This window comes from Strongylocentrotus purpuratus, unplaced genomic scaffold, assembly GCF_000002235.5.
Source record: "Strongylocentrotus purpuratus isolate Spur 01 unplaced genomic scaffold, Spur_5.0 spur5_scaffold_21, whole genome shotgun sequence".
NCBI lineage: Eukaryota > Metazoa > Echinodermata > Echinoidea > Camarodonta > Strongylocentrotidae > Strongylocentrotus > Strongylocentrotus purpuratus.
In genome coordinates this window covers 15,114,350-15,130,954 of record NW_022145607.1, presented here as the reverse complement: position 1 = coordinate 15,130,954, position 16,605 = coordinate 15,114,350, and the positions used below count along the sequence as shown (strand labels likewise).

Sequence of the window (16,605 nt, the reverse complement as noted above, 5' to 3'; positions counted from 1 at the left end):
GGGATGGAGTTTGGTGGTGAGCAGAGCAGCCTAATTTCTTATTAATTTTTTGATATTGAATCTAGAGTGTCTCCATGCAATGAAGTTCATTACTAACAAACTTTTTTTTTTTCTTTGTTTTGTCAAAATCTAGGTTTCTACTTCTTTAGAAATCCATTTGTAGCTTTGAATACACACATACCATGCATTTTTATTTTGGCACATACGTTGAACAATAGACATCAGTAAAAACCTTGTTTAGGAAACAGATGATTTCCTTTGTTTCAAGCACTAAATATTAGATATATTACATTTATTCTGTTCAAATTAAAGTATTTAATTGCGATTCAATTTCAACTACAGGTATACCTGAGACATTATTTTATTTTACATGAAACACATGTACAAATGTAAAGATTATTTATTGAAGTATTAGGCAGGGTTCCCTGTTTGTAAACCAGCATGGTTGCCCAGTTTGCAGAGGAGGAACATATATATATATATATATATATATATATATATATATGCAAAATTAATTCCCAAAGTTTATTGGAGGAATTCTTAATATGGTAAAAGCATACCATGTACTTTTCTCTTTTGCTAGGCTGAATGATTATGCCATCGTCATTTGAAAATTCAAACAGTGCTATGGTGGCCCAAACAAATACGAAGGAGCTATCTCTATTTTGGCACAGTCAAAATGACTATAGGCAAATTTATATTTACATCTTAATAATTTTGCTAAAATTACCTTTTGGACTATTGATGGCACACCAAGTGTAATTTTTGCAAATTAATGTATGATGGAAGTTAAAAAAAGGGGGAAATGAAGGTCAGCACATAATGTACTGGTACCGTTGTTTTTTAATGATTTGCTGAGGTATATGTTATCTTTCTCATAATGTCCTTGTTTGTGTATTTAAGTTTGTATGCCCTCTTTACCCGTATGTCACTTGAAAACTTGGATAAGTCTTGGAATACTCAGTATTGTCCCAAACTTTAGAACTAGTCACATGTGTAGTAGTAGAATATTGCTGAAATTGTGAATAATCTACATGTGTATGATTTTAATATTTTAGTTCATCTTTCAAATTTTTCTTAACAAATAAACTGAAAGTGCACATTATGTTATTAAGAAATGATAGACAAATTGCACATGTGTATATTTATTTTTCAAAAATTCTTCTTCTATGTGTAAGAATTATCACACAAGATATTGATATTTATATTTATAGTGAATATTTCATTATTTCAGGCCTGATAAAAACCCGATTTAAATCGGTTTCCCGATTTTTTTTATTTTTCCCGATTTTTTCCCGATTTTTTTTTTCTTCCCGATTAAAAAAAAAAAAAAAAAAAAAAAAATCCAGATTTTTTTTTTTTTTTTTTTTTTTTTTTTATACCAATTTTTTTTTTCTTCCCTTTTTTATCCTGATTTTCCCGATCTCCCTCTTATTTTCTCTATTCTTCACTATTTTGCCCTATTTTTTCCCAATTTTCTTACTCGAAAGGGGGGAATGTTGTTAGATAGCATTTTTTCCCCGCGAATCCTCTTTTTTTTTTTTTTTTTACTCAAGGGGGGCGTGGTTGAGGCGAAAAGAAAAAACCTATTTTTTTTTTAGTGCTCACTATCACCCCTGTTATTTAAAGGCTCAAAGCAAATTCAAATGGATTAGAAATGTTACAATCCTTTCAAAAGAGTTGGAACATCCTCCCATGTGTCAGAGAGCATATTAATGACCTTTTTTTTGGGGGGGGGGGGGGAGTGTTTGAAACGACCACTATTGAAAATATATGCAATTATTTACGATTTAAATCAGTACCTTTTTGCAAACATGTATGGCAAAGAGCAAGTGGTAGTGTTGCAGCTGTGCATTTTGCAAGGAAAAGTAGATTGTCAGATAAATTTCTTTATATGATACTTTTGAGAGATGATTACTGCCAAAAGCACCTTCATGCAGTTTAAATACTATATTGGAAAATGCAGTATACATGAATGTTAAAAAGAAAGTTTTATCAAAAGTTCGGAATCAAGTTTATTGTATGGACACAATATGGCGACTACTGCTTTGTTGAATTGGGCAAGCACAAAACAAGAATTACAACATGTTGTGACCCAGTGAAACCAAGTTGGCCAAACTCTGTATATAGATGGCTCCGACATACCTCATTGAAGAGCTGTTTATCAAGGAACATCTATAATTGAGCTCCTGGATATGTGACTTCCCTCATTGAGCGGTGCCCTCTTTGTCTTGGCTTGTGGTCATCAGGTCTCGCTCTCTCACCCTAACACATCTCACAGGATATGGAGACTTTGCCTTCTCATCTGTTACACTTCGTTTTGTGGAACTCATTCCCTACCTCTCTTAGTGAGAATGACAGTCGAGAACACTTCAAATTATGCCTCAAAATGAACTTATTTGTGTAATTGTGAAATGGAAATTACTGACTTCCTTTAAGGTACCTGCACCTTCATTTTTTGTTTAATAAACAGAAATACATGTAAGCTCCCTATTAATGCTGTGAATCATCATCATCACTATCATCATCACAATTGCTCCAAGAGTAAAAATGTAGAGCAGGCTAATTTCTTGTTTTTGTTAAAAAGTTTCCCAAGTTATTATTGTGAAAGAATGTTGATCCTTAATGTAAGTTAAATTTACATTGTGTAATTATTCTAGGCAAATATGTGCCATCTTATAAGTAACTTGTTTCTTCCTCATTCCCAGGTTTCTAAGAAATATGTTCAAACAATCACAGATAGCATACTCAGTGTATATGATCACCTCTCCAACTATTTGCCAATTCTGCCTCATATACTATGACAATCTAATCATTTAGTATTAAAGATGATTTTGTATCACTTGTACATGTAGATCCAAAATGAAATTGGCTAGCCCAATTCAGTTATTTATTTAACTCCAAAGGCTCGTTCAGATATGACTCCCCAAAACCACAGCGTTTTTTTCCTCCATGATAACGTTGAGTTGAGTGTAATGCGCTTCCTATTCCTGAACCTTATATCACAAAGCTTGGTGAATACACGCAAAGTCCTTTTGTTGCAGCAGTTACCCTTCTAGCTCAGTCGGTAGAGCAGTGGTCTCGGAATCCGGTGACCCAGGTTCGAAACCAAGATGATGCACTAGTGCCCTTTGGTAAGGCATTAATCCTCATTACCAGGTCCCTCGGAGAGGACCTAAAGCAGTGGGCCCTCTGGTTGCTTACTTACAAGCATTTATGCTTTCTTAGCAGTCGGGTAAAATAACCACCACCATTCATTCATTCCTTCATTCCTTTACATGTAAAAAAAAAACCAAGGAAGGACAGCATTTTTCCAGTGGTTTTCCTTGCCATATCTGAACAAGCCTTAAGGGTACGTTCTGTCAATCTACGGGCAAACGCACAAGGAACGTTGTGTTTGGGGTGAGTGAGGAAGTGTATTGAATCAGATACTTTGTGAAGTTGAGATTGTATGTGATGTTATTGTATTTGTATATATTCTACATATTGTAAAATAAAACACTTCAGAGAAGATTACACACAAAAATGAGACGAAGCAGAAAATGCAATAAAGACAAGTTTTTGGAAAGAATAGTAAAGGACTGTACTTGTGTTATTCATGTTCACTTTGTTTTTATTAGGCCTACTTGCATTAAAAAAGTAAATTATATAACATTACATACCATGCTTTCTGCAAGAGGGCTTTACTAACGTTCTGTTATTACCCAGAATTTGTTTCCTGCATAACTCTTGTTCTGGATCTTTCATTTGTACTCGATTTACTATACTAGTGCAGCTTTCTCATGCCATGCTTTGTACTCACTGCCCCCCCCCCCCCCCCCCTCTTTCTAATCTTGCCGTATCTACCCTTTATGGCCTACATTTATCAGGCCTGATAAAAACCAGATTTAAATCGGTTTTCCGATTTTTTTTTAATTTTTCCCCGATTTTTTCCTGATTTTTTTCTTCTTCCCGATTAAAAAAAAAAATAATAATAATTTTGCCCTGTTTAGCCTCCTATTTTCTTAATCGAAAGGGGGGAATGTTGTTAGATGCCATTTTTTCCCGCGAATCCTCTTCTTCTTTTTTTTACTCGAGGGGGGCGTGGTTGAGGGGAAAACAAAAAACCTATTTTTTTTTTAGTGCTCACTATCACCCCTGATTTATAAGTTTTAATTTTAAAGTCTCATGGTATAGTGTAAATTCTTTAATTCAGAGTACTACCTCTTTTTACATGTACATATCCTTGTGTGCAATGAACATTATTCAAGATATGCTTCTATACACTTACACATATTTCAACCATGGTGAACACTGGTTGGAATTTAAAATCTGGCATGTACATGTGTATGTATGTTTATATGTGTGTTTGTAATTTCCTAGTCTTGGACATTTTTTGTTGTCAATCTATGCATCTCTCTTCTCCCTCCAGTTTTGATCTTTACATCCTCTTTTCATGTCTGCATGTACTGTATTCACGATCTCTCTTCTGGGCGATTCCATGCAATTTGTCCCATACAAGTTTTTTTCCACTTGAAGTATGTGATCCAAATGAAAATTATCTTGCTATATGACCAATAATAATGTTAGTGATGAAGAGATTATTATTATTTTTTAAATTAAAAGCTGGATAACTGTCATATGATGTAGGGGGACACATTGCATTGAATTGCCCTTCCTCCAATCTCCTCTTGTGTTTGCTTTTTCTCTCTCTCTCTTGGACCTTTTCATTTTTAATCTCTGAAGAAAAAAATCCCCCTTGTTCGTTTTGTATTTTTCTAAAGTTTTCTCTTGCATTGCTCTCATTTTTCTGTTTCCACTCTAGTCAAATCTATATGAAGGTTGAATTCCACATTTTGACAACTTGCGATATGTGTTAAGGGCATAAATAAAGATCCAACAAAATATGTAGCACTTATATCCTTCAACTATTTTTTATTAAGACCAGAACAACACTGGTTTTTCTCTTCACCTGTATTGAGAAGTAACACGGCAAGCACATGCAAAACTAGCAAAAGACCATGCATACTAATATATACATATACAAACTCATGCAATTAATCAATTAAACAAATTGCAGCATTAAAATGACCAGTACATAACATTATTAACCCTGTACTTCTCTATCACTTCATGTAATGGAGCTTTCCCCATTTATTGGATTGGCCAATGATTTACCAGACTTCAAAACAAATTATAGACGTTCTTCTTTGAAATCTTGTCTTTTTTCTCGATGAATAATTTATGTCTTTTAAAGGTACTGTTTAATATTACGACCTGCATGCAGTTGTGAAGCTGTTGAGTCGTTCACTGAACTTCCATTGATTAGAACATTGCTTAGTTTTCTGCAGTAAAGGACAAATAACTTTTTAAGCATACTTTATATTTGTACTATGATAGAAGTCGAAAAGCATACACCATCTGAGCAGTACTTTCCAGTTCCATATTGTAAATGCACTTTTGCTTCCTATTACTTTTAGGACAAAGTTACTTTCAACTTGCATGTAGCAAGGATTTAAAAGGGGAATCTAAGAAACCTGATCACCAAGATCATGTCTTATAAAGAGTTGTAATTTAGTGCTCCAAATCGATAACGACTTAACTTGAAATAAGTACTAATAGCAAATTCCAACGTTGCAATTGATGGCAGGATGTGTAATTAATTAGGATCGATTAATATTATTCATAAGACAATACCAACAAATGCACCCATTGATAAACCAAGATATAAACACAATTCAAATACTATATAACTTAATTAGCAGACAAAGGAACACTTATCTCTTGAACATATTCAACATATGGATCATTATCTTTCACTGTCAGCATCAAAATATGAATATCTACAATTAGCTTCTAGCCAATATGTTTTTCATGGTAACTATTGTCCACTAGGGACAATTATGAAATATTCCTTTAAGGCTACAGGATACATTAAATGATTTTATCATTCATTCACTTTATAATAAGAATCAATAGGCAAGAAGAATAAATCTTTGAATTTCTTTAGAACTATTTTAAAGTTATATATCTTTCAAATTGACTAACAAAAATGCTTTACAAGTATACATGTAGATAAGGAAAAAAATAAATGTAAATGGTAACGGCATTAGAGAAGCTAAAATGACATGACTCTTGTATAGACCACTACCACAATGTTATGTGAAAAGCCACATAAATCATTCATGTTTCCATATTTAAAACAATATAAAATACAAGATATCATTCTGGTATTCAAGATAACATTTGAAAAGCCTGCTTGTCTGAATTAGGGGAATTTGATCACCCGCTTTTGGAAATTAATGAATGTATGCCTATTGTATGAAGTGATGAATGGTACCCTGTTCTTTTGATAAAATATAGATGTGACAAAAATCAATTGCCGCAGTTGAGGGAAAAAAAAATCTGGAACTGATTAATAAATAGCAATAATCACTTTATCTTGATCAATCAGATTATGGGTTCTCTGTACACAGAAGCACAGGGATAATTTAACAGGCACCGTGAACATAGGCTGTATTCTGAAGAAGAAAACAATTCTTTTATTTTCATGAGAGGTACATGCACAAGAAATGGACTTAATTAAAATAAACTGATAAAAGTCACAGGTCACCCCCGGCCACCTGCATAGAAAACAGGTCACCACCTGCATGTATACACTGTACATGTATGCATGTGGCTGCATACAATATCATCAAAACAGTACATCCAGCCTTTCCATATTATACATACATACATACATACATACATATTGGTATTTATTGAGCGCCTTTACATGAACATGCTAAAGGCGCTTTACATTTTAAAATACAAACATAATAGTTATATACTCTCCAAGTGCATGACAATTACAAAGAAAACAAATAATAATAATAACTAGAAATTTAATTCGTCATGGGGACGAATTAGGTGGTCTGTCTTCAAGTCTTATGATGTATTATAATATTTACTATATTGAGAAAGGGAGAAGTTTATATAGACATGTAAACAATGATGATCATGATGATGATGATGATCTTGATAGTAATGGGGATGACGATGATGATGATGATGATCATGATGATGTTGATGATTATCATCAACAGACCACGATGACATCAGACTGAAAAAAATGAGAGAACATTTAGATAGTATATAGTCTCAGCTACAACATACTCAAAAATCAACAAAAATCAAGCCGAAATAACGGCGATATTGCGCGCAAAAGACAAGAATGTAGAATCCAGATTTGAGAAAAAGTCATCTCCCATAAGGATTACACGCAAAAAGTAATGGATCTAGTGATAATAGGGTAATAATAAAGTAAATATGGTTGTTTATTACATTATTTGCGATTGTACGTGTTTTAATATTCAAAGGAGATGGTAGAGTGAATGGTCAAAAAGAAAAAAAAGTGAAGAAAAAAAAATTGTTGGAGACGCCCGGACTCGAACCAGGGACCTCGAGGTCGGAAGTCAAGTGCGTTACCGATATACCAAAACATTTCCCATAGAGATTACACGTAAACGGAAAATGGAATGCACAAATCCCACTTTGTAATTGAAATATGAGCATGATCCCGGCATCTGATCGAAAAATAAAGGGCACACTTGTGATAGCTTATTGTCTCAGCTACAACATACTCAAAGTTCAGCGTAAACAAAGCTAAAACGACGGAGATATTGCTCGCAAAAGACAGGATGTAGAATCCAGTTTTGAGAAAAAGTCATGTCCCATAGAGAATACACGCAAAATGTGAAAAATTGACATGCCTCCTTTAATCGCAAAAATACGCCATGATGCCTTTGTCAAAATGAAAAATCGTGGTGACTGCATTTGTAGACAATTGTCTCGGCTAGATCATATCAAAATTTGAAAGAAAATTGATCAATATTGACAGAGATACAGTCTATTTTCCAGAAATCTGCTGACGTCATAATATGCAAATTGAAATTTTGAGTTCGGAGGCCATTATGATGACGTCATGAGTTAATTGAGGATCAAATGAGACATGAATTCATATCTCCAACTCATGCTTTTTCCAACCATGATATAAAAATTGGGGGTCAATGGACTATCTGAAGAGCTATTTTGATTTTTAAAATGGCATGTTTTTGATCAAATTTGCATTATATTGCCCATAGCAGCACGCGCGGATTTTGAACTTTGACGCGCGCTCACGGCCTTATGAAAGGTCAAGAGTGACTGAAATTAATGTAAATTGTCATTTACGGTAAGAGGAATCTAAATCATGTAAAAAAAATTAAATTTGACTTTTTACGCGCGCTGTGAGCGCGCGCAACGCGCGCGGGGACACTTACGGACGGAAAATTTTGAAATGCTTAAAATGACCTGAAACGTGTGCAAACAAAATTTGGGACGAATTGGAGCATTTTAAAAATTTTAAGCGGGCGTACGTGCGCGTCGAGGTGCGCGCACGGATTTTGTTGACATTTTTAGTTGACCTTTGACCGGAAGTTGATGTATACTAAATATGGTTTATTTTTGATTACTCGTTATTGAGATATGATAATGACCTGATTTTTACAAAATGGCGCCTGGATGACGTCACGATGACCCCATGAACTTGAAAAAGGTTTCGGGAACTTCATATCATAGGGCCTGATGACTAGCAGAAATTTGAAGGAAATTGACCAGGTCGAGTTCGAGTAAACGTATACACAAAAAAAGTGTACGGAATAAATAAAAATAAATAAAGAAAGAATAAAGAATAAAGAATAAAGAATAAAGAAAGAAAATTCTAACGAAATCAATAGGTGATCTGTCATCGACAGACCACCTAATAATAATGTTAGTACCCCACACAACTTGGGTATGAATTCAAAAGACCTCTAGGTGACATAAAAGCTTCAAGAAATATCCATTGTCTTCACTTATTGTTCAATGCACATTCAGTATACATACTCAAGAAAAAAATGAGTTGTCTGTTTCAGTATAACACTATTGGTACATGTATATCATAGGCTACATTTATTTCCACTTGAAGATCACTGATACTTTACATTAATTGATTGTCAAATAATTGTCCATAGCGACCAATTGCAAAATAGCAACCACTTTGTAACTGCATTGTTGTTGCCTTATATGAGGCCCAGAGGCATGATTAATTTGCACATGTGGGGGTCCAAGTATCTTCACTGCAGAGTATATGTACACAAAAGACCCTGAGATGATAGTGGCTTCATTTCACATTTCTGCAAACATTCCCCAAAGAGGTAAATGTACTGTGGATTATCATTGAACATGAACAAATGGAATAAAAACAGATTGGTAATGACGGCTTTTTTCTTTCTTCTTTTCGGGGGGGTTGGTGGGATGCCCTTTTTTTAGTGCACCAGTTTCTTTGAGCTAATTAAAAGGTAATCCTATACTATTTGAAATTGTGTGCTGCTATTTTAAATTTATTGTACTAGATTTACAAAATCTAGGTGCATGCACAATTCAAGAATAAGTAAAGGTAGAAATGCAACTATGACTAACAATTTCCTGAGTTTCCATGCATTCCTGGAATCCCATATTTCAACTTCTTTATTCTACATGCACATCTCTCTAACTATCCCCTTGCACTTGAATTTCTCTGACATGCACTTCTGATTAGCCCCCCCCCCCCCCCCCCACACACACCAAAAAAATAACACATAACAAAAAACAAACCAAGACATGAATAAGACATATGATGTAAGACTAGGCAAATATGTACTTCAATGTGTACATGGATACATAGCTTTGGTTTAAAATGGATACATGTACGTGGAAATATTAGGTCCATTCGTAGTGTAGTACTACTAAAGGTCACCATAAAACACTTTGGGAAACCAGTGAAAATGGAAAATGATTTTATGGTCTCATATGTCCAGCAGGTTTATTCTACACAGATCGTGATCAATACCACTCCTGACAAAACAGATGTGTGCACATAAATATTACCCAATACATCACATCCACTTGTACAGAAAAAAATGTCTGCAGACTACAGTACATTCACGGACATCTAACACTTCACAGAAGTGAATAGAATTATACAGTGTACATGTACATGTAGTACTGCCTTTAAATCCAGTAATCGTGATCAAGTAAAATATTTTCGAATTCATTCTTGAATACATGAAAAGGCTTTAGAAACCTTGGTATCGTTTCACGAAACCATCATAAGTACAACTTCACCAACATCCCATTGTAAGGTACCGGTATGTTACATTTAATACACGTTTCAATGGGTTGTTGGCAAACTTGTAGTTTCGTGAAACGGTTTCCATATGAATTACAGAGCAAGGCGCATATATTTCAAGATTTTAACATTCACAATTTCAGATCAAAGATGAATCATATTTCAATTACAGGAAGACAACAATTAAATATAAATTCTTACACTTCTAATTTCCATTCGGCGATGGTATTTATAGCAAACTCATAAAAATGTGATGAATACAAGAGTACATACAGTGTAAGTACATAAGTTATTGCTAGATACAGTGTTTTTCTCTTCAACCTTTGTTAGATATAATTTGGAAAATTTGGAAGAGTTTGTGCTTGATATATTAATAAGGTCTTTTTCTTCTAAAATGAAAAATACTTGACAAGTACGGCAAAAATGAAGGAAGATCATGAAGAGTATTGCTGTATTACAAGTATCATATTCTTCACTATATAATTTCAGAGAGGTAAATATAAGAATGGAAGATTTCTGATTCTATTCTGCATAGATAACAATTTTGAATTCAAATACATTTACGTGATAGAAATACAACCACATGTCATTTTTCTTGACTATAATAAGAAAATGGCAGTAATTCTTTGTGGAAAAGAGGTATTTTCTGCACGTTCATTGTGATCAATCAGTCTACAGTACTGAGCTTGTGGCTGGAAGATATTCTACAGTGAGTGGCTTCTTGCTTTTACGGTGTCATTCAGTTGAGAATTTAGGAAGAATCTTTGAGAAAATATGCAGAGACATTTTGGCAGCATTGCTACAACACAATAGATCTCAAAGTTTCTATCAACCTTCACCACTTGTAACAGGTTGTGATATCAGAGGGGCCCATTGCACAATGACTTCTCTATCTTGTCTTAGGGTTCCACCAGGGACCTCCTGCTTTTCCCGTAACAAGTCTTGCGTCAACCGCTTTGTGGACTGTGCCCTGCATATGGACCTTCGAAGCATTTTCTGGGTCTCCTTGATGATGGTCCGGATATCAAGAGCAGGAGCACTGGCACGGCGTGTCGTCTGGTTAAAAGGAAAAGTCAGCACAAAGTCTCCGACCCGTTGAGGCGGTGACGGGGAGGACTTGCTCTTTGTAGCAAAGGAAGTGTCCTTCCCGTTGGAGCCCTGCATTCCCTGTTCATTTCTCATGATAGATGGTAGACCATCTCTAACCCCCATCTTTAAACCGGTTCTGGTAGTCGAGGGCTTTGTCACAGAGGAAGTTTTCTTCAAACGTGCATCTGAATCTGAAGTCGATCCCTGCGAGTTGCCTGATGAAGGAACAGGTCCTCTCCTTGAGGTTCCTCTATTTGCATATTGAGTGGTCTGCAAAGTTTCTGTGTTGCCTGACCCTCGGGAAGGTGGTGGCATCTGAGACTGAGATTTACTGTAAGACATGCTGGATATTGCGTCCCCTCTGTCAGCAATGAGGTCAGAGGACGAGGGATTTCTCAGAGAGTTGATGGAAGGTCTCGGAAGAGGTGAAGAAATAGGAGTATGCTTTCGCTCAAGTCTGCTACGTATCAGCTCCCTCCTGCTGTCGAGTTGCTTCCGGGTATCTTCCAGACTAGGCAAAATGTGACGTGCATGTAAGGCACTGCCTGGCTTACTGGACTGAGAGTTTTCAGGTTTATTGCCAGACTGCTCTCCTTGAGAGGCCTTTGACTCCTTCATGCTTACTTCACTGGATGTTCGCTTGCAAGCAGCCACTATCTCACCATCATAATCATCCTCTAAGTTGTTAGCCATCTGTTTCTGGGATGCAGGGTTTAAGGTAACTTTTTGAGTACTTTCCTTGTTGATAGGGGTCAGCTTATCACTGCTTGACACTCTACTCCTTGAAGAAACTTTGGATAGAGAGGATTTAGGTCCAGCTTTGTTGATTCTCCCTGAAGATGCAACAGAACCAAGATTAGATTTATCTCTTGTTCTGGATTTGGGCAGAACTACTCTTTTGTTTGGAACACTCCCAGCAAAGTTTTGTCTATTTGAGTTGTACACCTGCTTCTGTTTCAGCTTCACAAACTTCTCTCCTCCACGGTTCTCATCCCCTTCTCCAAAATTCATGAGGTCAAGAATATCATTGATGAGTGCTCTCTTGATGTTATGGTCCACAGTGCAGTCCAAACCTAGCGCAGGACTGAAGTTTACCTCAAGAAGCCATGCCTTAAGATTATCGTCGATCAGAATGTCGTAGCCAAACAGTTCCACACATCCAGGAGTCTCAGGGACAGTAGGGGCTTGAGCCAGCATTGTCAATGTTACAATGCTGCATATCTTCTGCCAGATGACTTCATCATTGATTCCCTGTTGACGGAAGTAGTTCCTTAGCATAGTGAGACTCCACTTGCACCCAGGCCCTACACCTTCCTTGTGAGCAGTGTAAGAAGGACCTAACTTGTTGATGCTCGTATTTGTCAGGTGGCAAAACATGTTTCCTAAGGAAGTCAGATCAAACTTCTCTGTACTGAACCGAACGATTCCTTCCTGGTACATGTAGATCTGCAGAGGGTTGAAGCTGGTCACCAAGACATAAATGCGTAAGTCAAACTTGTAACCCCCGATGAGGAGGGGATTGGTGATGTACCTTTGAGCGACAGCACTGCAGTCGTACGTCAGGTCAGATAGGTCTTTGAAGATGAAGATACCACGCCCCCTGGACAAATCAGCAGGTTTGCATATCCACAAAGTCTTCTTGCCTGATTCCTTATCTGCTTGCTGCCTTTTGGAGTACTCTGCGACAAACTTGGTGTAGTCGTTGGGCAGGTTGAACCCATTTGGAGTAAAGTTGAATATTGCTGACCCATAGACGCCCTTCATCCGCCTCATGTTCCTTGCCAAAGTGTCCTTCTTGGTTATAGCAATGGTCTTGGGAAAGTGATTCAAGCGCTGCCATGGCATGAGGTCGGCATAATCGCAGAGGCGAAAGCGGTTGCTGCGCCACCACAGGTTCCAGTCGAATTCTTCCATCTCTCCCTCCACAAACTCCTCCCATCCCCTGTCGAGGAGGACGTCTCGCAGCACCTCGGGTCCCACGCCATTCTCATTGAGTCTGAAGATCAGGGGCTTCGTGTTGCTGGGAGACGAGCACCCATGATTGTCGGACAACATTACTGTCTTTTTCTCACCTGGTCTCCATCATGCTGTTGGCCCGATGGATGAGCAACTTGATTACATGGAACTGCTGAATACAATCATGAAACAGCTAGTAATTTTCATTGGTAGCTGAGGAGAGCAGTTTCAACTTCAAGGAACCAAGGTGTTACCATCTGTACATGGAAAGATAAAGATAGAAAAGAGGTTGATTAATAGAAAGAAAAAATAAATAATGAATCTCTCCCTTTAATTAAAAACAGAACTGATGTTCAGATTTGGACAACGGATCTTTATACAAATCATAGATGACTTTAATACAGTGTATATTTTTCTATTCTCAGAATATGGAGGATGGAAGAGATAGCAAATCAGAACTTTACGTTAACATTAATCTTGTCATAATGAAGAAAAGCAATTTGAAATGAAAATTCCAAGCGAGGGGCATAATTAAAATCACGTTCCTCAGTGAGGGCATGTACTGCACTAAATAAAACATCAATGTTAAAGTGATATACTGTACATGTAACCATATACCATCATCCATAAAATTGATATCATTTGTTGATGTTGTAAAAACCTACATTAAGTATACCATTCTTTTGTGTAAAAAGTACACAATAAATGGTCTGTATACATAAGCTTTGAATGGATAAAAAAGTAAAATAAATGGATATAAATACAGTCAAACCTGTTTTAGGGACCAATTCTCTAAAGTGGCAATGTATTTTGCCTCCCTGGAGAGAGAAATGTATGTTTAATAGTAGAACCTGTCTAGAAAGACCACCTGTCTACATTTTTATAGTGGCCTCTTTTTCTTCAAATTCCCCTGGCCTTGGGTGGCCTCAATAAGCAGGTTTGACTGTACATATTGCAAACTGTCTTCACTTAGGTAAAGCATGATACAAGACTATAACAAAATAAAAGAGGAAGGAAGTTTAACAAAAGCAATATGTCTATCAGTTAAAACCCTACAACAACGTGAATTGAACTGTACTCTGCACACAGTAAATTTGCTTTAGAGCTTTACCAGAGAGGTCTCTAATCAATGTTTGCACACTGAAATGGCTACTTGATGGAGAGGCTAAAAGACTACAAAAGAAACAACCGAGTATCAAATACACTGTGCAAATAATGACATCTGACTGAATGAAAAACACTCATGTTGCTACACGAATATAGCCAAAAGGCAAATAGAAGTTGTACCGGTACATATGAAGTTATTATTGGAGGTTTTTAGACCCACACTGCCAAATCAGAACAGCTGCAGCAGAACCACCACCCTAGTCAAAATAAAAAACCTGAAGTCTTAAATTAGTAAAAGAAACTATTAAAAAAATCTAGATCTAGGCATAGACTCTAGAGATCTACACTGAGTATTTTCAATTCTGACTAGATTCTAGGCCTAGATCTACAGTTTTCATCTAGACTCTAGAGGGGTCTAGATCTATATGTTCCAAATCCTAAGCCTGAAAATAATTTGTGGGTGTCTATTTTCTATTTTCCATAAGAAAAAAAAAAAAAAAAAAAAAAAGTAGACCTAGTCTAGTCTATTTTTTTAGGAAATAGACCTAGGACTAGGCCTACCTAAACATTGAATAGAAAATAGTCATTCATTGCGAGAGGCCAAAACAAGCAACCAACATCCAGTGATCCACTCTAGATCTAGTCAGTCACAGTATGAGCTGTTTGTTTCTGCAATGTAAAAACCGACACAATCAAATTTTTGTTGTTAAATTGACAATTTCCTGGTTGAATTTTGATGGGATCTTTGGCATTCTGACTTAACTTGTTAGGATATCGAGGGTAATACAGTATGTGTGTCTGGTTACACGAGCGTACTATTAGAATCTAGTCATTGTCAACTGGTTTTCTTTTTGTGACGAACAAACATAGATTCTATGTTTGTTCTAAACTTCTATGTTTGTTTGTAGATCTATGAGCGCGTTTATCTAGGCTTGCCACTAGATATGTACATATCGTACCCCACTATCGAACCCCACTATCGTACCCCACTATACGATCGTGATTTGCGAGATGTCGCGTTTATCGACCCTTCACGATTCAAAATAAATTTATTTTTCTGGGCAGACACAAGGCCTTAAGGCCTTGTGTCTGCCCAGCTGTTTTGACCCGGGAAGCAGACAGTTTCTCGGAGGTCAACTTCACACGTATGCTTGTACACAACACCTGGGTGATCATATTTGTATGTGAGGTTCAAAACAGCTTTGCGTTTATCGATCTCTCAGAAACGCGATTCTGGCTGTATGTCACATTCAAAACGCACCTTTTTGCGTCTTTAGATATGCCCATATCTAAAGACGTTTGAAAAAGGCTTTGCGTTTATCTACTTCTAAATTTGCCTGAAAGACGTTTGAGAAACCTGATTCTAGCCAAAAATTTGCTAGATAAACGCAACCTAACTAAGTTTGTTCTATGTTCTAGATCTATGTTTGTTAGGGTCTTCAAAACTCCTCAAAATCTACACCAAACTTCAAGTTAGTTAATCCTGCACGAACATGCTAATGCTTGCTTTGAAATAACGTTGCAATTTAAATGAATAAAAAAGACCCCCAAAACAACAGAAAAACAAATCATGAAAACTGTCAACAATCACTGTCAATGTCAATGAGTTACCTACATCATTACATGTAGATTAGAAGCCATTCAAATTCTTTCGTTTCTGTCACAATCCAAATGCATAAAATGCCCGCTGTGCCGGTGATCTAAAACAGTAACATTCCAGCGTCATCTCTTCAACATATCAAAGTCCATGACAGAGTAAAAATGTCTCTAGATCTAGGCCTAGACCAGTTTAAATAGGTCCGCCCGACTCGTCTCCTCGACCTCGCTGCTGTTTGTTTGCCAAGTACAACGACCCAGCTCACCGCTAGCGCGGCGGAGCGGGTTCGGCCGGGTACAGGTAGGGTATAACGGGTGACCGGTGCAGGAAGCTAGCTTACCAGCGCTTGAGATTTGATTCGGCGCTGGCAAACACACCTGTCGCACAGCTTTTCGTTGGTACGTAACTTAGTTACCCATATCAACTAGAGAGGGCGCTCTAGAAATCAGGCGGCGCGTCCCTCGTTCACGACTTATAAACCATGGGTATTGTAAACTAACATTTTCTTTTAAAACATATCACGATAAATATTGTTATACTTACGATTGGGGCCCGGTGGGGTCACTCAATGTGACTTCCGGACCGCATGACCGTTACCAAAATCGCGGAAAAAGGGGTCAATTTCAAGCAATGTCCGCGGACAAAATATTCCTCGAAATTAAGAAAATAGGGGGGCACATGTGTCCCCGAAATTGATAAATAGGGGTCA

At 36.9% G+C, this 16,605-nt stretch overlaps 1 protein-coding gene across 1 annotated transcript; it reads right to left on the bottom strand.

The window, feature by feature from the left end:
• Positions 1-10,496: 10,496 nt before the first annotated feature.
• On the bottom strand, positions 10,497-16,034 carry LOC575877 (tubulin polyglutamylase ttll6). The gene is made up of 2 exons (XM_011682202.2): positions 15,923-16,034; positions 10,497-13,449 (listed from the first exon to the last, which is right to left on the bottom strand). Exon 2 carries the CDS (start codon positions 13,289-13,291, stop codon positions 10,976-10,978), a length of 2,316 nt encoding a protein of 771 aa, XP_011680504.1. The 5' UTR covers positions 13,292-13,449; positions 15,923-16,034; the 3' UTR covers positions 10,497-10,975.
• Between the last annotated feature and the right edge of the window lie 571 nt (positions 16,035-16,605).